Source organism: Plectropomus leopardus, chromosome 13 (assembly GCF_008729295.1).
Source record: "Plectropomus leopardus isolate mb chromosome 13, YSFRI_Pleo_2.0, whole genome shotgun sequence".
NCBI classification, from domain to species: Eukaryota; Metazoa; Chordata; class Actinopteri; order Perciformes; family Serranidae; genus Plectropomus; species Plectropomus leopardus.
In genome coordinates this window covers 22,989,361-23,014,965 of record NC_056475.1, presented here as the reverse complement: position 1 = coordinate 23,014,965, position 25,605 = coordinate 22,989,361, and the positions used below count along the sequence as shown (strand labels likewise).

Below are 25,605 nucleotides of genomic sequence, written 5' to 3'. Positions count from 1 at the left end.
TGGAGTGAGTCAGAAGTGGACAAAGCAGAGGATGCTTGGTTGGAGCAGGACTGATGACGATCATTTAGACAGACTGGACACTGTAGGAGTTCACTAACTCCAGAGGATGGCAGGAGTGCAACATTGAGGATACAAACATCCGGAAAAATAAAACCCAAAGAAGAAGCCCGTGGTGTTGTGCGCATGCGCAGCCCGTACAGCTGCAGCCGATAACAACAACAGTCTGGATGGTGTGCCCGATCATTCCAAGATGGCGGACCTCCTGGGCTCAATCTTAAACTCGATGGAAAAGCCTCCAACAGTCGGCGACCAGGAAAGCCGACGAAAGGCTCGAGGTACATTATGTCCCACCTGAGTAAAGACTTGTTCCGCGTTAGTCTGAAATAGTTAAAATGGGTATTTTCGAGGACTTATGTGTGTGTGTGTGTGTGGAAATGAGAAGGACAAACTGAGAGAGGCAGAGAGCTCCTCTGGTGCTGCCGTTGACCAGCCGGGCTCTGTGTCAGGGTTCAGACCCGCGTGAGCTGCAGACTGTCTGCTGCAAACCTGAGCTCAGAGTCTGGACTGGTGCTGATGTGAGAAACGCAGCTTTTTTGATGCGTAGATTGAAAATGGTTTGCTGTTTCGAAGCATTCAGCACAGTCAAAATGGCGATATAGGTCTGCCGGCCAAATCCTTGTTGTGTGCTAATATAGCTGAGATGAAAGCGTGTAAACACAGCAGAGACGCTGCTGTTGCTGTTCACAAACCTGCTAACGCACCATGGAAACAGCCAGCGCCGTTTTATCTGCTGCAGCCTCCTGGATGAGCACAGGTTACCTCTGAGCACTCACAGTGATCTGCCTTTACATATACGTTTCTTTTAAGTTGCATTTATTATCAATCTTAGCCTTTTCAGAAGCTTTTTTTACAGTTATTTTTGATATTAACTCAGATTATAAGCATTTTAGTGAGTTACAATAACTGTTAACTGATGTATTTGTTCATTTATAGTGATAACTACTATAGAGGTGGATGGTAGAGTAAACCTCTTATGTATCTAAAAGTTACTGAAAGCTTAGGGACTGTTTGTTATTTATGAGGAGGGCAGGATGGTACAAAAATGGGAAAGGCACGTCAGATGTTTTTTTTTAAGTACTGGAGGGGGACTTTTTTTGCTTATTGGAGGGACATTTAACTTCAAACGGTTGTAATGTGTATTATCTTAAATACCATCTGTTATACACTAATTTACTGCTAAAGGGGGATTTACATTGTGTATAAAAAAGTCAGCAGTTTGTTTTGGTGAGAACTCACTCCTTGTGCTGTTTGCTTGTTGATTTGGCTCAAATGTCTTTGTTTGGTGTGAATATAATAGAAAATGGTTATTTGTAGTGGAGGAAGAGTCATGCACTTTCCTGCAGTCACTCAGGGAAGCTTAAGGACAAATACTTGTAGCTATATAGGAAGGGTCAAGATAAAAAAAAGTCATACCCCTGCCACCCCCTCCTCTCATAAATAAAGAACAGTTCCTTAATTTGAGACTTTCAGAGTTATGAACAGCAGCTACTCCAGCTGCCCATAGGTTCATATACGTATTTCAGAATACATTATAATATATCCTGTTTGCAAATCTTACATGAAAACTTTACTTCTTGAGTAACGTTAGTCATCTGAAGATTGTAGCACTGTATCAGTGCTGAGTGTAGCGTTGTTTCAAGGTTACTAATGTCATCACTCCCTCAGTTGTTGTGAAGACACAACCACAAGACGGCAGTTATAAAAAAAAAAAAAAAGGCCAAATCCGCCTCATTAACTGTTATGAGTATGCCTACCAATAAAACATCAGACGCCGTTAGCCTGTAGACACGTGCAACAAATAATAGGATTTGAGTCACTCTGTTACTCGCACTGAATGATTGGGAAATGTGGTTTTGGGATTACAGGAAGTCTGTCTCTTGATTAGTTTTTTTTTTTCTTTTTCTTTTTCTTTTTTTTTACAGTTTAGGTCTTTAAGCAGGCTGCTTTTTACAGCGGAAACATTTAATACTGTCGGACACACACAAGCCACATGAAAACTTTTCATTTGTGTCTTTTTTTTAAAGAGCAAGCAGCAAGACTCAAGAAGATGGAAGAGGATGAGAAAAGAAAGAAAGCAGAGTTCAGGAAAAAGGTGAGAGCTTAAAAGTCGCATCTCACACACACATGCTGCACAGTGACTCTGACATAAAGCTCCTGTGGCCTCTCTTTGCCACTGTCGGTATTTATCTGGCTCCTTTTATCTCGTGTTTAGATGGAGAAACAAGTGTCGGATTTCATTCAAGACAGTTCACAACAGAAGCAAAAATACAATCCTATGGGGAAGATTGAAAGGAGTATACTGTAAGTAGTGATTACGTCAGATAATAAACTCCCCTATGCAAGAAATGTGGCGTTTTTCATACTTATTTACATGTCATTCCTTCCCGTCTCACAGGCATGATGTTGCCGAAGTGGCCGGTCTGACTTCTTTTTCTTTTGGGGAGGACGAGGAAAGTCGATATGTCATGCTTTTCAAGAAGGTCAGAATACTTTGTTTTTAATCTGGTATCATATATTAAAATAATGTCAGGAAATCAAACTAAAGTCCACCGTGTGCCGTGGCAGGAGTTTGCGCCTTCAGATGAGGAGCTGGAAGCTTATCGCAAAGGAGAGGAGTGGGACCCCCAGCTGGCTGAGCAGCGGCGCAGACTAAAAGTAAGACTGGATGTTCATAAAGCATCACATAAATAGATAGAAATGTTACATTGCCTTTAAAAAAAAGCTTAATACATACTATGTGATGACACAAGCCCCTTTCCTGAAAATATTGAGATATTGAAGTCGAAACGCTCGAAGCCGCCGCATACGCTCTCTCCTCTCTGGAAACAACTGAAAAAAGCTGCGCGTATAAAATAATGCTAAATTGACACTCAGCTCAAATGCTAGAATGTATTTCACGTTGCAGTTTGATGATTTCTGACGATGCATAAGGGATTGGTTTTCCTATCACAATCTTTGACCTTTTCTGTCCTCGCCGCAGGAACAAGCTGCATTGGAGGAATCCGCATCCAGTCAAACCAAGAAGGCAGAAACATGCCCCAATTCCAACTACAGAGACAAGTACAGCCACCTGATCGGCACCTCGGCTGCAAAAGATGCAGCACACACGCTAGAGGCTAACAGGGCTTACGGCTGTGGTGAGGAAATGTTGTTGCACTGATTACTATCGCACGCAAGGCACACCACAGTTCCTTTCCAGCCTCTTTATTTACTCATTAAGTCGGTGTGTTTCTCTCTCAGTGCCTGTGGCCAACAAGAGGGACACTCGCTCCATAGAGGAAGCCATGAATGAAATCAGAGCCAAGAAACGGCAGAAACTAGAGGACGACTCAGGGGCGCACAGCAGCACTTCTTGAGTCTCTACCATCTTTCTGTCTACTGTTGTGTGTGTGTGTGTGTGTGTGTGGGCGTGAGCGTGTGTGTGTGTGTGTGTGTGTGTGTTTGTGTGTGGGCGCATTAGTGTGTCTGTGTGCACTGTCTAATTCATCCTATAATGCAATATCTTGTACTTCAGACATTTAAAAGTATAACTTATAATGACGGGTGTGGAGTCCAGTATGTTGTGCCACTCTGACTGTTGGAATCATGAAAGCTTGTTTAGTGGAGGATGCTCAGGTGAGTCTGATCCAGGAGCTGGATTACTATACGTGTTTAACGTTTGCTTGTGACGTTCTGTCAATTATCAAGCTTCTCGACCGCGATTGGACCCTATACACTATGCGTTTTGATTCAAAAAATATTGTGTCTAGGTGTTCAGGTACTTAAACACACCCGATGTCTTCATACATCACTTTTAAAAGGACAGTTTTGGCAGTGTTTGACATTTTTAATGCAGATGTGCATTTGTAGTCCTAAGTGACATTTTTATCATGAAAGTATCTACAGTTTTGAGCTGTTTCGCAGAAACAAAGTTTTAGGCAAAGTGTGGCTGACAAAGTCCCTCTGACAGTTTTCCAAATATTCAGTGCAGCTTTTAAAAGGGAAACAGGAATGCCGTCTAACAACCAGCTTTTGGTTTCATGGGTTTTTTTTTTTTTCTTAGTCTCAACCTGTTTCAGATCTTTGTAAAGTCGGATGCATGCCATTTCCTCCATTTCAAGAGGAATCTCATTTTAGAAAATACTGTTTTGTGGATTTTTAGGAATCTGTGATTAAGTCTGAGATTTTGTGACTATACATCTGCACTGACTGTGAATAAAACTGTTACTCCAAACTAAATGTTTTATTATTAAGCCATGTGATGGTTTGCAATAGGCATCACAGCAGGGAGCAGAGGTACAAGACTCACTGTAGGAATATTTGTCTCTTTCATTTGTCATATCTTCAAGTACGGCATCTTGATGTCTGTTTTATCATGGTTGCACTGTTTTATCCCCCATGCGTGTTAATAAATGGAGAACAGTATCAGACCTGTGCCTGTATGTTGACGTCATTTCTGCATAGCCTCCTCTTGGCATTTTAGCTGTTTTTAGACTGGTTACAAATATTTCAATCTATAATTCACTCTATAATTTCAGTTAGGTTATGTTTTTTTAAAAATAATTTTTAGGTTTGAGATTTTTTTTTATTTTTAAAATAACTTAGTTTTTTCTATTTTTGTACAATTTGAGTTTCTGGTTTCTTTTTTTCCATTTCTTTGAATAACAGTTATTTTTTTCATTTTTAATAATTTGGAGTTTTATGGATTTTTTAAAAATCATTTTAAATTTTGGATGGGGGGGGGTCTGCATTGGATAGACCTACTTTTACTTGAAATGCGTAAGTACTTTTCCTGATGACATTTACTTACTTTTACTTGAGTAATATTTTCAATGCAGGATTTTGCTTGTAACAGTACTCTCACAAGGTGGTAGTAGTACTTTTAATTTAGTAAAGGAACTGCATAGCCTACGTCTTTCACCACAGTTTATCTATTTTGGGGCCATGCCATCACGACTGTCATCCCAGTCTCTGAGCTGGCTGCACCCTTTGTCCTGAGGGGGGCGCCGTAGATTAACTAAGAAAAAAGTTTTTTTTTTCATCCTTGTCTCACACTGTCCTGCAGTTTGTGTCCTGCAGAAACACACTTATTGCGCGCTGAAGACTCAGTCACGCACATGTAAAAAAATGAAGTCCATGTTTTTGCTCTTTTTCATCATTTGGTTTGCAGATGCTGAGCTGAAACCCCGGAAAGGTAAGACAGGACACGCCTGATGTTTTATTCTGTCTTTATCTAACGTGTGGGGCTTAAAATAAGGAAAAGCATGAAAATGTTACTCAAGAGATGGAAAGTTTTGTCGGGCTTTTAGCCTCTGTAACTTAAAACATAACTTTCGTGGGGTTTTTCTGGTTAATTTGATTAATCTTATTCTCTTTAGGAAGCCATGAAAAGTTAAACTTGTGTTTGTTTTAATGGGCTGGAGTTGTGCAGTTTGCCATGTTTTCCTCTGGTTTGCATTACATGGAGCTGACTGTCGCTTTGCCAAAATCTCTTTGAGAAATGTTTTATATATTAGTTCACATGGACATGCCTTTATTTTTGCCGTTCGGTTCATCTGCGCCACATGTAGCTCATCCTCGTTTTTGACACCCAGGCTCCGGGGTGGCGTGTACTTTTAAAGACAAGACATACAGTCCAGGAGACAGCTGGCATCCCTATCTGGAGCCTTTTGGATTCATGTTCTGCATGCGCTGTATCTGCACAGAGGTACATTTCAATTTGTACAATCTTAACCACGGCTGAACAAACATTTTTAAAGGGCTAGTACACTAAAACTGCTCCACTGTCTGCTGACATAGTGCTTGTAAACTCTAAAAATTGCTCTCTCTTAGACAGGCCATGTGAAATGTAGCACAATCAAGTGTCCTGCGCTGCCATGTGAAAACCCAATAGCTGAGCCGCAGCAGTGTTGTCCAAGATGCACAGGTAGACTGTCGACCTCCTCTAACACCTCATCAGCTCTGAGTTTTAGAGATTTTGGTGGTGTCGTTAAAGCCTGCTGTCCTGTGTGATATGCCCTCCTCAGATGAGCCCAGGATCCCTGCAGGACTGAGAGCTTCAGTGAAATCCTGCAGGTATAATGGGAGTATTTATCAGCCAGGGGAGACCTTCACTAAACTCGACCTCTTCCCATCCAAGCAAAGCAATCAATGTGTTATGTGCACATGCTCTGTAAGTTGCATCCGATTTAAATACTTTTTATAGATCTGATGAAAGAATATCTTAATTTAAATGGGTACACTTTAAAGACTTTCAGTGTTCACGGTTTTACATGAGCTCAAATTCTCATCCTGCATGACGCTAAACGCTGTGAGATTTTGTTTACATTTCAGAGGAAAGTTAACCCTTTTGAAACCTGAGCAAACTGCTGTATCTTCTTTTAAAAATGTGGGAGAAGACATTGAGCAACTTAAGGAGAAATGAGCCAGAAATTAGTAGTAAATTAGTTTTTTTAAAAAAGGAAAAAAGTACAAGAGCATTACTAGAAAATTAGCAGCAAAAAAAAAGAAAATCCAAAGAGCAGAGAGAGAGAGAGAATGATATGACATAAAACAGCTTAAAATATTAAAATAACTGTAAAATAATTTATGAATATATAGTTTTGTGGTCATTTTTCCCTAGCGTTTTTTAAAAAAAAATCTAGATCTACCAATTTCTTGCAGTTTGCGGTAGATCTCATTCCAAGTTGCTATTTGCCTTTTTTCCCTGTTTTTGAAAGAAATCAAACCAATTTGCTAGAGGTTTTAAAGCTTAAAACCTTGTGAAAGGTGTCTGAACGCAGCACAAGAAAAGTGATGTTGATCTAGGTTTCAAAGGGTTAAAATGCACTTTACTGACAATACAATATGCAAAATGAATTGGTAAAAAAACAACAGTAAAATAGCTGAATTTTCAGATGTATCTTAATCTTTAATAATATATAAAACCTCAATCCTTGCTAATGATGACTGTTTTCCTACGTAATATTTATGAGTTTCTTGCAATCCTTCTTACCACCGCAGCGTAAAGCGATAGTTTGGATTATTTGAAGTGGGGTTGTATGAGATACTTATCCACAGTCATTGTATTACATACAGTAAATGGCCCTCAGTTTTAAGAAACATGCAGGAATACCACCACAGAGGCAAAGCAATGTACTACTGTGGATGGGTGAGTAACAAAATCTGTTTTATCCACCTAAAAAACAATATCAGTTTAAATCTATGCTAAACTTATAATATTTTCATCACTTTACCTTGCCATTAGACAGCCCTTTCCAATGTGGATCTAAAGCTATGCTCTCATCATTTTACCTTGCAGACCACAGGAGCTGCTGGTCTACCGCTGTTTTAATGAGTTAATTTGGTTGTGTTATTGTGTGATTTGGTGGACCAGCAACTCCTGTGTTCTGTGAGGTGAAATTACTGTTTTTGTTAAAGGAGTTTAGATATATAGAGAGTACAGAGAACACTTCAGCTCCCCCTGCCAACAGCAGTGAAGTACTTATCTTCTCAGGCAGTACTGCAGCCTGCTTCTCCAAACTGGGGCTGCTCCCACCTGCATCTACTGTAGATAATAGACCGACTATGGATAAGTACCTAATATAACCCCACTTTAAAGAATACAAACTATCCCTTCAACAGGGGTGAAAAATAAAGGAAGAAACTCTGCCTTAATTACTATATGTACATTGGATATGTTAAAATATTCCATATTTCATGCATTGGAGTATTTTAGATTTTTCATAACTTCATTGTGTGTGTATGCTTGTTGTGTCTTTTTGAGGTGCATGTAATGTTGTGTATGCCTGAAGAGCATCTCTGCTCGCTAACTTACAGCATAGTTGCTAATGCCATGCGGTGAAGTGGAAATGTATCATTAAACGTCCTCTTTTTTGTAGCTGTTGAGAGCATTTTTTTTTGGCTAGTGTGTCAGCTTAGCTCAGTTGAGATTGACATAAAAAATGGATGAAAGTTTCAACGTAGAAATCCAACTCAGATCGAGACTTAGAACACTTTAATGCCCCGAGGGGCAATTTGTGTTACAGCTCAGTAAACGAACAAAGTTAAAACCCAGAACAATAAGACAACAACAAAGTCCATGATCACAATCTGTCAACAAATTATTTTACAATAGGTATATTGCAGTTCCCTATGTATCACACACCCCCCCCCCCCCCCCTCCCCCGTCTATGAGTTAGCCTGAGTTAGCCTTAAACCAAAGGCAGATATCGCAGAGAAAAGCAGAGGTGAAGCCAAAATTGACATCACCCTTGAGTTGTCCTTTAAAAGGCTGCATGATGTGAGAGGTTAATTTTATGAGTTGCTAAGTGGCGTTCATTAACAGATGTTTCCACGGAGACAACACATAACATGCACTTAACAAAAAGATTCCTACCAAAAAAAATTCAGAGCAGTACAAATCACGTTTATCCTATTAAATTTCTTCCATGGATCTCTGTCAGTATATACTTATTATTCTCTCTCTGCGTATTACTATGATGGTTTACTGTATAGCAGAGGAATTATGGGGATTTTGATTTCCTGCATTTTTTTAAATGGATCACTGCAAATTTTTCAAGACATGTCTTGAGATGTCTTGAGGCTGCATGGGTATTTAAGCAAGTTGTCCATTATTTTTAGGTATTTTTAGTTATTTGTGTGCTTGATCAAAACACTGAAGCCTTAAATGCCTCAGATTAGCAAGATAGCACTTGGCATAGTGGCTCAGCCGCCACTGGTGCAAGTTTGTGTAATGTATGTGTAGCATAAGAATATTCAATTATTTGTGGGCAAAAGCCAAATAAATGTAATGTCTCACAGCATTTTTTTGCTGGAACTTATCAAGAGCATTTGATGTCAAGACACTGTGATTATGTTGTTTGGACATTGCCCATAAAAAAAATACATAAACATGTCGAGAGAGGCCTGCAGAAACCTCAGACTACTTAAGCCTTGTCCTCTAAGGTGCATATGTAGGAATTTAAAAAATAAGACATTTTCCCTCCCTTTCTTTTCTCAGAATGGAAACATCTTCTGTGGTCTGAAAACCTGCCAACCAATCGCCTGTCCCTCCCCAATCTCAGTCCCAGATACGTGCTGTTTGGTGTGTAAAGGTAGTCAAACTCCTCCAAGCTGACCAACCGGCAATAATAGTTTGTTGATCAGGCCTGAGCGTATGGATGATTAATAGGAATGTATTTCTGATATTGATATATATATTACAAACTATATATATAATAGCAAATATATGCAAAATTACATTAAAATTAATCCAAATAATGTTGAATGCAATTAATGTTATTATGCACTAAATCAGACAGCACATAAAGATGTTAATATACAGTGTAATTTTAAATTACGTCCCGGCCCTTTTATTTTTTATCCATGTTAATAACGTCGTCCTCAAACATATCTTCTCTCTTTGGTTTTTAGATCACAGCACCAGTGGGTCCTCATCAACTGAGGATGGAAACCAGCAACTGAACCGAGGCGTTGTATGTTCTTGCTGATTTATGATAAAATTAACTTAGACTTTCATATGCGACCTGCCTGTCTTTGAAAGTATATTTAAACATAGAATAGCTGCACTTTCACTACAGGACTTGGGTTCAAGTTTCACAGGCAAGTGTCTCCTTTGATGGAGTGTCCTTGAACACGACACTGAGGTCACTACAAGCTTCAGGGGAGCTGCTCTGGAGCTCACACTGACCTTTGACCTTTCTGTGCGAGGTGCCAAGTAATTATTTTTTTCCCCGTGAGGAAAAGGGACTCCCTTATAGTCAATATGGCAACGAAGATAACGGTTAAGTTATTCATCTTGTGTCGTGCCTAAATTTCACAGATAAAAGTAACTGCCAAAACTCTTTTGTTGATGTCAGGTTTTGAGCCACGACAAAGGCCAAAATGTGGCCTGCAAGTCATAAATGTGCACACAAAATATTAGGCTGATTGGTACAGTAGCTCAAAAGATTAGACAGATACACACTAGGGGTCAACCAGTACTGTTTTTGCCGATACCAACACCGATTATTAGCAGTTAATAAGCGATAACCAATATTTGGATCCGATATGCATTTACAATAAAAATGAAAATCTTTCTGTCAGTATTCAGAATTTGGAATATAAAAAACTCCAACACAAAACTTTGTTTAAAAGCCTTTAGCAAATGTTTCTTAAAAACTTTAACTTTCAACATCACATACAGAAAGTTCCCAGCAACTGTTTTTTATAAAGTTCAGTGAAAATTTTAATAAAAAATAAATAAATACAAATAGCTCCCTGAGGTTTTACAAAGTAAAAATTCCTCCCATGCTGACACATTCTTTGCACTTTTTAATAAATTTTGTCAGCGATCATTAAAGTAAAATGCAGAGACAGATAATCAGCAAAATGCCAAATATCGGCCCCAATAACTGGCCAGGCCAATAATCCGTTGACCCCTAATACACACAAGAAAAGGTCTTCAAATTTTCCCACAAGATCCACGGACCACTGGGCCTGATAATAAGGCTGAATCACAGTGCTGTTTTATTTGAATTTCTGGAAAGATCTTAGATGCGGGCAGTGATTCAGAGATCTGGAGAAAGGCTATGAACTCTACAGATTTCACTCGGGGGAAAAGCAAGAGCCAATAGATGGAAGATAACTGTGTTTTATCATATCTGTGTTTACAAAAGAGGCATTCAGTCGACCAGTGTTCCGGAGAGCAGAGCAGGGCGCGGTCCGACCGTGCCACTCCGCCCAGGGTCAGGACTTCTCCCAGAGGCCTGAGCCTCAGTAAACTTAACCTCAAAGGGGCTTCAGAGACCACTGTGAAGATTTTGTTGCAGAGGAAACACCAAAGAGGTGAGACTTTGTCCAAACAGAAAGGTCCCTTATAGGTGTTTGATTTTATAGACATGTTCCTCGCAACTTTACGATGGCTTCCATATGTAGCACAACGCTCAGATGTTTTCCATTCCTCTCAGCGTGTTTATACAATGGCAAGACGTACTCTCATGGAGACATGTGGCACCCAGTTTTGGGAAAGGTCCTGGAATGCATCCTGTGCACTTGTACTGATGGCCTCCAGGACTGCAAACGCATCACGTGTCCCAGCCAGTACCCATGCCAACATCCTTTGAAATCAGCAGGAAAGTGCTGCAAGACGTGTCCAGGTAGTCAAACGTGACTCATAACATAATGAAGTGTTTATACTGACATGATGTTGATTGGCTGTAAACACCATTCATACAACTTGTGTCTGTTTCCCTAGAAAGTAAAGCTGACAGTAACCAGACCCAATGTTATCTCGGATATAAAAATAACCTCTTGGTGTATAAAGTCGACTCGTCTTTGAAAGTTGACCAACCCAACACAGTGAGGATCATCGTTGTTGAAAGACAAAGTACTGCAGAGGTTGAAGTGCAAGTATGGAAGACTGTAGAAGGTACTGTGACAACTGGTGTAAACTAAATAAAAGGAACAGTTTGACATTTAGGGGAAAATGCTCCAATGGCTTTCTTGGTACAGTTACACCAGAACATTGAAACCACTCTGATATTTGGTTGTTAGATATCAAGCTACAGCCAGTTAGCTTAGCCTTGGCATAAGGTTTACTTTAGTTTATTTGATAGGGACTGTGCATTTTTTTAAAAAATTGAAGTAAATATACCAGAATAAGCCAAAAAGCTAGTTTTCAATAACTGTTAACAGTGTAAAACAGCTAGCCAGGACAGTACATAACCTCCTGTAATATAAAACTGTGCCTTATGCTACAATGTAATTTATAAAAGTAGTATGGAAGTTAAAAATAAAAAGATAGAAATATGTGTGCAAAGCTCCAACAATGAACAACAAAGGTATACATAAGCAAATAATATTATATATATATACATACAATATATAGTATTTAACATGTTAAATATAGCCTACAGTCAAGAGTTGGAAGAATATTGCACATTTGAGTAATTGCACAGAGGAATGCATGTACATCTGAACTCCTAAAGAAAAATTAGATAAACCTTCAATGTGTACTGCGGCCCCGACGCGAGCTTCTGCAATCTACGGTTACCCATAACACCCTTCTCTGTTTAGCTTTACAAAGGGCTGGTGCGGGTCCGAAGAAACGTAATTCCAGTTTAAAAGAAACACACGTGCAAATGTTTAAGAACGACATCTGTACATGTTCACCAGAAAGTGAATGAGCATTTCTCCAAACTGCCAATCTGTTACGCAGTACTGCTGAACAAATGTACTGCTCATCGGACTTCTTTATTCATACAGGTGTTTTACAATTAATGGAGATTGGTGACGTCCAAAGAAAAGATATTGTGGATCATCCAGAAAATTACACATTACTTACAACACTTGATGAAGGTTTGTTTACCAATGGCTTTTTTTTAATGATTACATTCTTGAAATACTTAAATTTGGTGAAATCCTCTTGACTTGATGATGTAGTAATTCAATATCATTTTTCAGAAACGTGGAGAAAATTTAAAGAGGAAGGAGAAAATCTGAGCACAGCCTCTCAGACCACAATCTGTGAAGACGGTATTCGGGAGATGGTGACGTTTCTAAATCCCAAGCAGATAGAAGGCCTGTGTTCACCCTGATGGTTTTTGCTCCATTGACACTCTTTAAATCAATATTCCCAGTAAATACGTGGTTAAGTTACAGTACATATTCTATTCATACATGTTGCACTTGTCCTGCGTCATTCCTGTAATACAATGTGGAATTTCTCAATTATAATATTGTTTGTTGATCGATACCTTGGTGTCCGTCACATTTTAATCATCACATATTTTTATACATAAATTATTACAGGCTATAGCAGTGTTTGTCACGGAGTATAGAGACCAGCGCTCAGAGCGGGAGATTGGGTTGAGACTTTGTTGACTCAGTGTTTTGGACGCCAGTATTCCTCAAACCATATGAGAATAATCTGTTTGTAGAAAATGTCGGACATGTTGTTGTTCAGAATGTGAAGGGTTTTTAAAGGATGTTATATGATCATCAACATATTTATTGTAAATACAATCTGAAGTTTGTCACTTTATTTAAAGTATAAAGGTTCTTGTATGATTTCTGTATATACATTTGACTGTCTGAATGTTTTTAAGCCAGCCAGCGTAGACACAGCAGTGTATTTGTTAATAAGAAAACAGCCTTCTCAATTTCTCTGATGTCAAAATACAGACCTACTGTAGCTATTTTTTACGCAGCCACAGGATTCGGGTTGTTATCATAGCCTAATGACATTCTACAACTCCACATACCAGAAATATTTGTATTTTTAAGTGGTCATGTAGCTGAACGCACTCTGTACCTCTGCTCACAATTTTAACACATAAAGTTTTTTTCAGTGTTTTACGCTAGTAAACATTTTTGTCTGATTTATTTTTTACTTATTGTCACCATTAAATGGTGCCCACGTGCAGTGGCGTAATTGGCATGGACTGGTACACAGTAAGACGCTGAATATGCACTGGAGGCAGCCAAGATGTGGCTCAGAGTTGTCTTTGAAGGCGTTACTTGAAAACGATTTGCTGATTCATTTATGGTCTGCATGCCGGCCGCAGCACACCGTCGTTGCCTGAAGGCTTCTATTAAATAGAACTCCGGAAAGACGGATAAAGTGTTTCCCCGCTGGAGATGAAATGTTATCAGAGGCATGGAAATCAAAAGCAGAAGTTCAAAAGCAGAAGTTCAAAGTAACTTCACCCCCCCAACTTCAGCATTTTCAGCAAAGTTATTAGTCATCATACTTCAATGAGACTAAGGTTCTGACTGGTTGCCTCCGTCTTAAAGATATGTAATCATTCTCCTTTTTCCTCCAAATTAAGGGGTTAATACTTGAAATGTGAGACAAATAGCGTCTCTTCTAGGGCTGCAGCTATCGAATATTTTAGTAATCGAGTATTCTACTGAAAATTCCATCGATTAATCGAGTAATCGGATAAAACATATTTTTGTTTAGTTAAAGAGCAATTATAAATATACATGAGACAATAAGACATTTCACCTAACAATGAACCATTGGTTTCCTATTTTAACTACCCAGTTAGCTTTATTATGTTTTTATTTTCCACCCTCATCACTGCTGTGTTTTTACAGATTAAATAAAGCCTGTATGAAAGGCACGTTAGCCACGCATCGACAGTAGTCATAATTAATAGAAACCTAGCCCTCCGCAGGGCTAACGTTATGTTAGCAAGGTACAGTAACGTTAATCTCATTAATTAGCGCTACGTTAACTTAATTCTGCCTTGTCTCGGGTGACGGTCCTCCGCTCTCGGAGTAAACGGGGCCTTCGGTGGAGATGCTGCAGCATTGAAGACGTACTGTTGTGGTATGCAAGCGCTGTCTTACAGTGAATACACGCAGCAGTGTTCGCCTTGGTGTCCAGCTTGAAATGCTCCCACACTTTTGACATTTTCTGCCTTTTCTTTGTGCCTTTCTCTTTGCTTTCGTCGCCTTCTTCGTCGTTACCTCTACATCCATGGTTAAAACCAAACATATCCGCCGCCTCTTTTTTATTCCTTTACGTGCGTGACGTCCGCGCGTTGTGCCGCATTAGAAGTAGTCCGGGCGAAATACCATGCTTTGAGCTGGCAAAATTAAACGATTCCTCGAGGCAGAGAAAATTCCTCGATCATTTTTTGTAATCAAGTTACTCGAATTATTCGAGGAATCGTTTCAGCCCTAGTCTCTTCCTTACACTTCTAGGTTAAATCTCTCCCCTGATCAGTTATAGTCATTCAGATAGCGGATAGGAGCTTAAAACAGCCCGAGGGGGTTGTTATGTTACTTGTGCAAATACAGAGCTTTAGCAAGGTTGGAAATTAGCACCAGCCACCAGCGAAATGCTGGTAAAATAAGCAAGTGGCTGCTAGATTTGCTATAGGCTACTCATCGGCCAAAAAAACATTGGAAATCTATTGAGTGGCTGGCAGATTTTGAAATCCACCAGCCACAGTGGCATGTGGATAAAAAAAGTTAATTTCTAACCCAGCCATGCTAACAGTTGTGCTAACTAACTGGGGAAGGCCGCTAACATTAGCATTAATGATCAATAGGTTTATAGTAAGTACAACAGATAGCTGGAATCAAGTCACATATACATATTTTATCATGACTCATCGTAACCCTATGGCTTCCCTCACTTTTCTCCAAGCCCTTTCCTTTTTTGTTCTGTCTCTATATGGCACTGATGTTTAGTTACAGAGCTCCAGGGGCCCCAAAGACCTTAGATGTGTAATAATAACAAGATAATGGCACCAAAATGACATCTTTTCAGTCCAATAGAGTTGCTCACCTAGCGCATACCATATGCACTTACGCTAAAAAAAAAAAGTTTCTAGCTTCTGGGTTGGTTTACTTCCGCAATATCTTGCCCACTTAATATGTGCAGCAGTGTTTCTGCCACTGGCTCCATCTGCCAGTTCCTGCTTGGCTCACAGACTTAACATTGTCACAAATTTTTAAACTGCTGACCTTGGCTTGAGGAAAAAGTCAAATATATATATATACCCTCCATGGATCAAAAATTCATAACAGAATGAGTCTTACAGAGGTCTCTTTAATAATAGTAACCCAATGGGAGAAAGCTTTTGGGGCTGCAGAGGACTCTTTAGCTGCAATATGGTGAGTGGCCAATGGGCCATAGATGGACGAAATGACAGCTCCTCAAAAGTGAAGCCAAAATATCTTCATCGCCCCCTGGTGGCTGGCTGCGGTATAGGTCATAACCCCCCCCCCCATGTTAACAGAGAGGACATGGGCCAAACCGAAAATTTCAAAGTACATGTCAAACATTTTTTCCTCCAAAGACTCTGGTGAATAATAAAAATAAATTAAAAAGTACGATGTGTAGATAAACAACTGTAAGCTATGGTTTTCGCCATCTTAACTTGAATAGTGATTGCTTTTGGTGCCCCCAAGTGGCCAAACAATCACTTGCTGTGGGTTTTATGTCTGCCAAGATTTTTTTTAAGAACTGAAGGTTCCCCAGTTTCGTTTTTTACACTATAATTCACCAGAGTAAAAAAAGCAGAGAAATCACTGTCCTATTCCCATAAAATCCATAAATATAACTGATAACACTACAAATATTCTGGCATGGATGTTGTATGCTTTCATTTTTTCTTTTGCCATGAGACTGTCATTCGGAAACTGAAACCTTACAGATCACTCCAAAATGATAAACATATCTCAGTGTTTTTAATTTCTGTAGTGGGGATTACACTATTGCCAACAGATGGGATTGTGCTGTCAGATCTAAATGTAGGCCATGTGTATTTCCAGAACACAGAGTAAAGGAAGAAGAAAATACTTCCAATCCAAACAGTGTAATGACTATGCTATGGACAATGTCATAGAAATAATGAGCTCCCTGTAAGCATGATCTGTGAAAGCAGCCCTTTTGCTCAGCAGCACTGTGTGCAGTCTGTCCGCAGGCCCGTTTGATCAACAGGTGTCAAATTATCGCTGCGGTTCCCATGACTCAGTCAGTGTGCAACTGCAGATTTGCTAGACCGAGTGGGCGCTTCAGAATAATATTGCTTCCCTTCTCTGTGAACTCCCGACGTGCTCTCTCGCTGTCCCCTCCCCTTCCACAATGACTCATTGTGTTTCTTTCACACTTTGCGCCAGACAGCTCTGTCTGTCTCTCACTAAAGGCATGAAACAATATTTTGAAACGGACGCACTCCCCTTCATTACTCTCACAAAAAGGGCCGTCATATTTTTGCATAAGCTGTTGGACCTGACAGTTTACAACAGTCTCTCCCTTAGTTGTCCAGAGAGGCAAAAGGGTGAGAAAGGGGCGTTCTACTTTATCGATGCCAAACTAAATTAGTAATCAACATTTTCACGTTGCCGTTTTCCCATGCAGGTCATTAAATGGTAACAGATTTGAAACAAGATTGATTTTTAACAAACATTTCCATATCTTTGTCCGTCTTGTTCTTTGGAAATCCTATCAGTCTGCATTTTGTGGATGTCTGAATCCGTCTCATGGGCCAATTCAGCTATGCATGCTTAGTCTTGGCTCTGGCAATTGTAACAGCTGGGGGCAGTCAGTAGGTATAAATCATGCAGTCGGTCAGCTCTCTGTGTATGTGTACTCCGCCCTGCTGCCCATGTAGCCCAGATTCAGCGAGAAGTGAAGAAAATGTGATACTCGGGGTCACAACTCGGCCCAGGATTGGAGGCACTTCTGAGCCGTTGTTGTGATATTAACAAATCTCATTTGCTGTTGTGTTATATCAGAGAACTTCAAGTCATGCGTGTCACATAAAGACTTTGAAATAGTTCACGTTAAAGGATTTCATTACAGATTTACTCTGCGGTAACCACGCTGTCTTGCAAAGGAACGCAGCTGAGTTGAACTAATTTCGACAGATTAAATAAAACATCTCCTCGTGCGCTGCAGCAGGTAGTTCCTCGCCGATGCATACAGTGTTTGTGAGCAACTGAAGCATCGCAAATCAATCAGGCAGTCTTTTGATTCAAAGGGAGCCAAATTGTGTTAAGTTAATTAAGTCTGATAGATGTGTTTGCTTTCATAGCTGATTAAGGTGCTCAGCAGAACCCCTGAGTTTATACTTCATCAAAATACTTCCGAAATCTATCAAGGGCTCTGTTTTTTACACCCTTACCCTCTCGTTAATTAAGTTGGCCCTGATCATTTTAGCTGATGATTGGAGTCGGGCCAAGGGAACACGGACAATACCGGGATACATGTCATGAACACTTTAGTCTTCATCCCCTTTTCCTGAGCGGCGCGGTTTAAAGGTCAACATTTTAAACACGTGCTTGTAATGACTGTAAACTATTAAAGACAGACCCCTGCGAGATCTTTTGTTTCACAGGATGAAGAAGACCAACCACAAGATTCACGCTTGTGATCTGTAACTAATAATGGCCTCTTTTCCAGCCAGAGCGTCCGAAGCCTCTCCAGGATTACATGACAAGTGTGTTACAGTTCAATTGTCCATCAAAAGAAATAATGAATAGGTCCGGTCCGCAGTGAACTCATTTGGCGCTCGAGTAATGAGGAGTGTTGATGAGGTATTCAGGGCCTATTCTTCCCCGAGCCAAATCTGGTGTCTGAGTCTCCACAGGGTTATTCTCAAAGCTTAACTGTTGGCCCTCAATTTGAGAGTCAAACAAATCTTACACAAACATTTTTCTCAAGGCTTGATTGCGGCGATGATTGCTCCAGATGTGAGAATGTGCAGCGCTGAAATATACAGACGAAGAAGAAAAAGAAAAAAAAACACTTATACATATATAAACAAAGATCCATCTTGTCTAAGACACAGAGCGTCGTTGCCTTTGTGTCTTTTGTTATTTTTGCTGTTGGACAGAGTACCTCGCTCTCCTGCCAGAGTTTGTTATATCACTGAGAGCTCGGATGAAAATGTGTTTTTAGTTAATAACCCACCTCATCAGTTTTTCGTGCTAAGAACAAAAGAAGCTGCAGAGGAAAATCACCAACTGAGGCTTTTTGTCTGTCTCTTCATTCTTTGTTGATGTTAATGTGAGGAAGAGTCCAATAAAAATAAAACATGGACGATCTATCCACAACTAACTTTGTGCTTGTTAAGATGAAACCTCCGGAATAACAACAGATTTGTAGCAAACAAATTGTGGAAGTGTGGATTATGTTCTTATCCCAAGTCTTGAAGTGATTTGTTGCATTAGTAGACAGTTTTCACTTCTTTAGCATGCATGGCTGAATAAGGTCACTACGTGTAAGACACTAATAGCAGGCCAGGTTTTTGTTGTGTTGTTTGAAAAGCCACAATGTCATAGGAAAAAAATTAATTGCAATTTGAGGGAAATTTCTTGGCAAGTTGCTCATTGCCTTTTATCCAGTGTTTTCCGACAGAATTCAAAAGCAAAAAAAAAAGAAAAAAAAAAGTGATGCTGATCCAGGTCTTAGAGCATTAACATAGCAGCAACCAACAATCTGCTATTTAAAAATAAAGCATAATGGCATCCTGTGCAGAGAATAAAGTCATATTTCCTTATTTCCTCTGTGTGTGTTGTAGCCTAAAGCCTCCTACAGATTGTGAGATTTTTACAATCTTATCAGTTTAGTGCAAGCTACACTCTGCAACATGGATCTTAATAAACTTGGGTACAACGTCAAGGTTGATGTATGCAGACTGCAATGACTTCACCCACTGAATCGCAGGCTGTGACCTCCGTCCATCAGCGTCAACACACAAGAACAAAACGGCATCCATCTACGTACACACTAGTAGAACAACAAAAGCCACATGACCCCTTCTGTCAAGACCTGCAGTTTTAGAGACAAAAATGTGCAGCATGTAGGCCTACATACAACTGATAATCCATCAGTTTAGCCTCACTAGGATTAACCAGAAAAGAGACACAACTCGGACAAAAAAATCAGACAATTAATAGAAAGTCTATGAACATCGGCGACGGGTGTAAAAAGCGATATTAAGTAACACGAAATAATAACCTGTCACTTCTTTTCGATTCAACAGCAGAATAAAATCATCACCGAGGGAGACAACATGGAGCTGTCTGAACAGTTAACTGCACAGCAGCTACAAAAACACACAGAAACACAAAAGAGTGACCGCACAGTTTACACCGTAACATGCAGGCACAACGTAGCATTTTTTGTCGACGTTATCATCCAGAGTTGTTGTACCAGCCGGCCTAAACGTCACCCTGTGGGCGGTGTGCTCCGCAAAGTCCTCAACCTGTTCTACATTCAGCTTATGCTTGTTCATTCTCAAAGCATAACATTAATATAACCAGTCCACTCTGCCTCTGTCCCACTATAACCAGTCCACTCTGCCTCTGTCCCACTATAACCAGTCCACTCTGCCTCTGTCCCACTAATAACCAGTCCACTCTGCCTCTGTCCCACTATAACCAGTCCACTCTGCCTCTGTCCCACTATAACCAGTCCACTCTGCCTCTGTCCCACTATAACCAGTCCACTCAGCCTCTGTCCCACTATAACCAGTCCACTCAGTCCCACTATAACCAGTCTACTCTGCCTCTGTCCCACTATAACCAGTCCACTCAGCCTCTGTCCCACTATAACCAGTCTACTCTGCCTCTGTCCCACTAACCAGTCCACTCTGCCTCTCTGTCCCACTATAACCAGTCCACTCTGCTTGTCTGTCCCACTATAACCAGTCCACTCAGCCTCTCTCTACAACCAGTCCCAGCCTCTCTGTCCCACTATAACCAGTCCACTCAGCCTCTCTGTCCCACTATAACCAGTCCACTCTGCCTCTCTGTGCCACTATAACCAGTCCACTCTGCTTCTCTGTCCCACTATAACCAGTCCACTCAGCTCTCTGTCCCACTATAACCAGTCCACTCTGCCCTGTCCCACTATAACCACTCCACTCTGCCTCTGTCCCACTATAACCAGTCCACTCTGCCTCTCTGTCCCAGCCTGAGTCAGTGTGCACTGTAAGTCATTACTTAAGGTAAATGCAGCCTTTATTTTTAACTATCCCAGTGTACAGTAATGCTAACTATAACCCACAAGAATAAAAGCTTCATTTCACTGCATTGTTGTCCATATGTACTGTTTACTAAAAACTAGGCCCGGTGTTCCAGTCTGGGAGCGACTGCCATCTCACAGCCCTCTCAACCCCTTTCATTCAGCGCTGAATGTAAACATTTACAGCATGTATGTCTTTAGAGTGTCGGCGGAGTGCAATGTCTCCTCTCTGTTGGTCTTCTGTGCTGCAGCCGCAGACACAGACTGCTGAATTCTTTTCTTCCATTTTCACACAGTTTTTGGCTTTTGAGCTACTCAGTAATGGACGCGGCTTGAAATGTAGCGAAGCACAATACTTGTGATAAAAACTACTCAAGTACAAGTTAAATTACTGATTTTTAAAAGTAGTCAAAAAGTACAAGTACACAAAAATACAACTTTATTACAGTAATGTGAGTCTATGTTATTAGTTACTTTGACCCCTGCCGCCCATCTGCATCTATACATGCATGTGCTCTGTGCGCTTACATAGCGCTTATCACTGATATGGGGACAGAGTTGCAGAAGCGTTCCCCCCATATTAATATCATTAGTTCAGTCAGCACTGTTGCCGCTGTTTGCACTGTTAGCTGCTAGGCAACAGTGCAAGCCTGTCTAGCCTGACATCTGCTAACATCTGGCTTTTTAATGCAATGAGACTACGTACAATCAGCATTCACACCCGGGTCTGAAGAAGTCTAAAATGAACCCTGATGATAGACTGTAGGCTACATAAAGATGGATGGCATAACAGCTCCCCAAAATTTAAACCAAAGCATTTCTTTTGCCCCCTGGTGGCTGGCTGCTGTACAGGTCACAAACACTGCCAAATGATGCCAAAGGCAGAAGATGACAGCACCAGTTTCAGAATTTTTTGGCCTCAATTTTGTGCAGTGGGACGAAGTGGAGACACATCATGATGATGTTGACTCATCGCCTGACTCAAAGGGAGTCTTATTGTTGTTTATGCTTTTGTATTTACACTGAAGAGAAACACAGTGATGAGGGTGTTGACACAAGGAGACAAACAATGGCGTATTTATCAAAAAATAACTGGTGAAAAAAGCAGAAAATCATCTACGCACACTCATACTATTCTTCACCACCTTGTGAACACGCAGATATATGTGGGGAAAAATTGTTTCAGATTTTCTGTTACTCTGTTTTATGAGTCTGCAATGAAGTCAGTGAATGCCTCCTGACTGCTTGGAATAAAAACGCTGTTACTGTGACTGATCATTGCCCAAAACTGTGGAAAACGTACGTGCATACATAACGGCCTCTTGCACAATAGTGCATCCTCTTTTTTTCTTTCATCAAAGAACTCTTGCATGAAAACACTGCACTGCAACCATAGATGCCTAAAGTACTAATCATTATCACTTCAAAATTACTCAGTAACAGCATTCTAGTCAGGCAACAATAAATTCATGCCAGAACTCACTGGCTGAAGAACAAACTTCCATCATTTTATTGAAAGCAACGAGTCCTCAGAAGGCCTCTACTCGAGTCGCACTTGAGCCAGCACGAAAAGTATTATGGGGGGAAAAAAAACAATTCTGGCAAGATTTATCACAAATTTTGATAGCCTTCAATCATACTGAGAATCAGATATTTTTTGCAGCTGCGGTGTCCGATACTGTGAGATATCTTTGCAACTCAGACAAGCTCTGCTGAGCAGTGCAGAGCTCCGGCGGACTGGAAAATAGTATTTCTGCAGCGTGTCAAATCTCTGCCATTTGGCACAGTGTCCTCATTACCATCAAATATACCGCTAAAGATGAAAAGACCCCAACAAGACCCTCAGACTGAAGGCCAGGTGTCTGCCTCATCGCATAAATCAGGAAACTACAGATTGTTTTCAAAATGGGAAGCTGTTTGCCAGAGCAAAAACTGTTCAATGTTGAATTGAACCACAATGTCATATTCTAATGTGCACATTAAAATACCATGTTGTTAACATATCTTTGCTCATATATTGAATATCCTACACCCTATCATGTTTAGGGTAACCTGTCCTATTAGGTATCTTTACATCAGGTCTTCATATTGCATGGCAACAAAGTTATTGCTTATATTTTGACAATAGGTTTTGACTGACACCGAGGACTTGTTTCCAATCAGGATTTATTTCCAGAGGAATTTAATGTAGATATTATTCTATCTACTTTTATGCATAATGCAGAATATAAATTAAGAAGGCTTGCAACAATTTTTCCCCCTCCAAAAAAAGGTAATAAATAAATTATTAAACAGTTTAAATACAATTTTGAAATGGAAATTTAAAACACATGCCACAGATTGACAACATACCAAAAACAGTAACCATAAAGTATCCTCTCGAAAGCACTTCGCTAATGGTATGCAGTACATATTTATCATTCAATACATACAGAAGCAGGGGAATATCCACACACAGATGTAAGAATGTAGCGTCCCATGAAATATGTTCAGAGTATTGATTTATGCCACCTGGGCTGAACCTGCATTCCACATCTGCAAACTGCTCTGAAGAAGAATAATTGAAGTCATATGAAGGACGAGACTGTGAAATCAAACGGGGAATGAACAACAAGAACAGAACATGACTAGAAATGGAAAGCATTTCTTTTCAGCCTGTAGGAAATGTCACACATGACATTTCAGCTTATGGTATATAAGACATGATCGCTTATGTGTTTAGGAATGTGGGCTGTAAATCCTATTGAACTGTGGAGGTCGGTTCAAAGTTACAAGCAACTACTGCTCCTCTAAATTCTGTTCTTCCTGCCCGATACAAATGGTCAGACAGTTTCACTTAAAGATGATACCGAATTTGTACAATCACATTGCTCTAGACGTATGAAAGCAGGTCCTCCAGACTCAACAAAACAGAAAATATTAGAAAAAGCAATCAGTTATAGAATAGCGGGCCAGAGGATGCATCCAACATTGTGAAATAGTTGCAGTTTCATTAGATTTCAGTTTCACGTTCCCTGGGTTCAGAACTGGTGCGTGCACTTTTGCTTGGGAGAGAAACATGACCCCCCACCCCCCTCTATTTGCAATGTGCCGTACCTAACACTGAGGTCATAGAGGTCAGGACCTCTGTATTTTTTATAAGTATACAGTTGCCTTTTTTAAAAGGAAGCTTTGGGGTCTTTTCTAAGTTATTTTGGGGGACAGTTAGTTGGGGGCCTAATGGTAAAGTCCACCCCTGATTATGAGTATAATGATTATTCTCTCATTTTCTCATACGAGGTCCACCCATTTATTCTGTTATTCTCTACACCATCAATCTAACTAATGTCGACTAGTGCAGGTGGTTTAGAAATGCAAGAAATGTATTTTAAATTTTTTTACAAGGGAGCACCCTCAGACTCCCCGCCAGTTATGCATCTTGTATGATTTATGCTACTGCCCACTAACATGGTTTTAAAGCTATTGTTATCTATTTTTTGCTCTCCAAATGTCACATATTTAAATCAGGGAAATCAACAAATTTTCAGGGGAGCAAGACACCCCAAATCCCACTAGCAAGCTTGGGTTTTAGTCCTCAGTGTTTCTGAAACCCTGCATACAGCCCTGCCAGCACTAACACACAAATGCCAAAATGCCATACACATAAAGCACAAAACAGTAACAACAAACACCAATATGATTTACATGTATCGCAAATGGGCAGTGCAACGATTGTGTGCATGCAGTGTCACGTTTTCATTATTCAGGCACTTTGCGTATCAAAATAAAGCACCAAATGCTTTATAATAACTCCAATAACCTGACTCAGAATTATACACAACAGAGTAATGACAGCACATATTTTCAAAAGAAAACAGTTTCAGCTCTTCAAACTAAATTATCCAAGGGCAAGTCTCTGTTTATACCACTTTCTTGAGCACAATTGTGTATCATGACAATGACTAAGTCATGTGTACATGACTAATGGACTGCAACTTAACAATGAGAGAGCAAATAAAGCTTACCTTTCAGGAGAGTACACACGAGGCCAAACGTCTGTCCAGCTTTTTCCATTCATGAAAACTTTCTATATCTGCTCGTTTTTCTTTGGTGCCAAGGATAGTTGACATATTTTCCAGTCCTCAACGCCTCTTTAAGAGCTTATTTTCTCTCACTTCCAAAACAAGTTTACAACTGAAGATAAAACTTAACATCCTTGCTTTCTGAATAATTGAGTCAAGGCCTTTTGAGACTCTCCGTTTGTTAACATCCAACTATAATCACACAGCAAACTTTCAGTCAGTGACATTCCTCGCACTCCCGCGTATTGGTTTTTTTTTTTTTGTTTTTAATTTTTTCCGAAGACTATCAAACATGGTGTCAGTCAGTCCGGCTGCCATTGGCTGCTGAGGGCTGTGGGGGCGGGAGGTGGGTTCAGGTGCAGCGTGATTGACACCTGTCTCAACAATTCATTGTGCTTACAGAAAGTCAGCTTAGTTTGCTAGGAGTCTGCAGTTACTGCTAATGGTTACTCTGCGATTTTACTCATGGAAAGCCACCCCAGGCAACTGCATAATTCGCCTATATCAGAGGTGTCCAAACTTTTTTTGAATGGTTGCCACATTAGATAATGTGGGGGCCAGCTGTTTCTTACATCATATGGGCTATTTAAAAAAAACAACACATAAATGAGACAAACACAACAATTTCATCTTAAAGTGAAAAAGTATTTAACTTTGCACCGCTCTTGAAAGCAGTGGCCATCACTCTTGACTTTGCACTTTCTTGTTGTGGTCATGTCTGCTACTTAATATATATGGTGTTAACTGTGCATTTGCTTGTTTACCTTTTGTCTATGAATACTTGGTGCATGTCTACAAACTGTTTGATTGTCCTGCCATCGTGAATTGAATGTAAAAAATGCAAAGTGATCTTTATTATTTGATTAACCAATATTGTGTTCATCATGTAGTATATTTTGAAAGGCCTATATGGACGCGCCTGCGCTGCAGATACAAATGTACACAAATTGGCTTTTCCCTTTTGGCAAACAGCTGATGCACAGTATGCATACATGCTGGATTCATCTGGTGTCAGCAGCAGCGGTGGTGCAG

The 25,605-nt window shown here is 40.1% G+C and overlaps 2 protein-coding genes across 2 annotated transcripts; both read left to right on the top strand.

Annotated features, from left to right (window-relative positions):
• The first annotated feature begins 203 nt into the window (after positions 1-203).
• spag7 (sperm associated antigen 7) lies at positions 204-4,469 on the top strand. The gene is made up of 7 exons (XM_042499048.1): positions 204-335; positions 2,085-2,152; positions 2,273-2,361; positions 2,456-2,540; positions 2,626-2,715; positions 3,041-3,197; positions 3,301-4,469. The coding sequence occupies exons 1-7, from the start codon at positions 251-253 to the stop codon at positions 3,414-3,416; spliced, it is 690 nt and encodes a 229-aa protein (XP_042354982.1). The 5' UTR covers positions 204-250; the 3' UTR covers positions 3,417-4,469.
• Positions 4,470-5,109: 640 nt separating this feature from the next.
• chrdl2 (chordin-like 2) lies at positions 5,110-13,387 on the top strand. The gene is made up of 11 exons (XM_042499047.1): positions 5,110-5,233; positions 5,634-5,746; positions 5,872-5,965; positions 6,066-6,211; positions 9,041-9,134; positions 9,454-9,515; positions 10,698-10,866; positions 10,989-11,177; positions 11,276-11,449; positions 12,286-12,378; positions 12,484-13,387. The coding sequence occupies exons 1-11, from the start codon at positions 5,167-5,169 to the stop codon at positions 12,615-12,617; spliced, it is 1,335 nt and encodes a 444-aa protein (XP_042354981.1). The 5' UTR covers positions 5,110-5,166; the 3' UTR covers positions 12,618-13,387.
• The last annotated feature ends 12,218 nt before the right edge of the window (positions 13,388-25,605 follow it).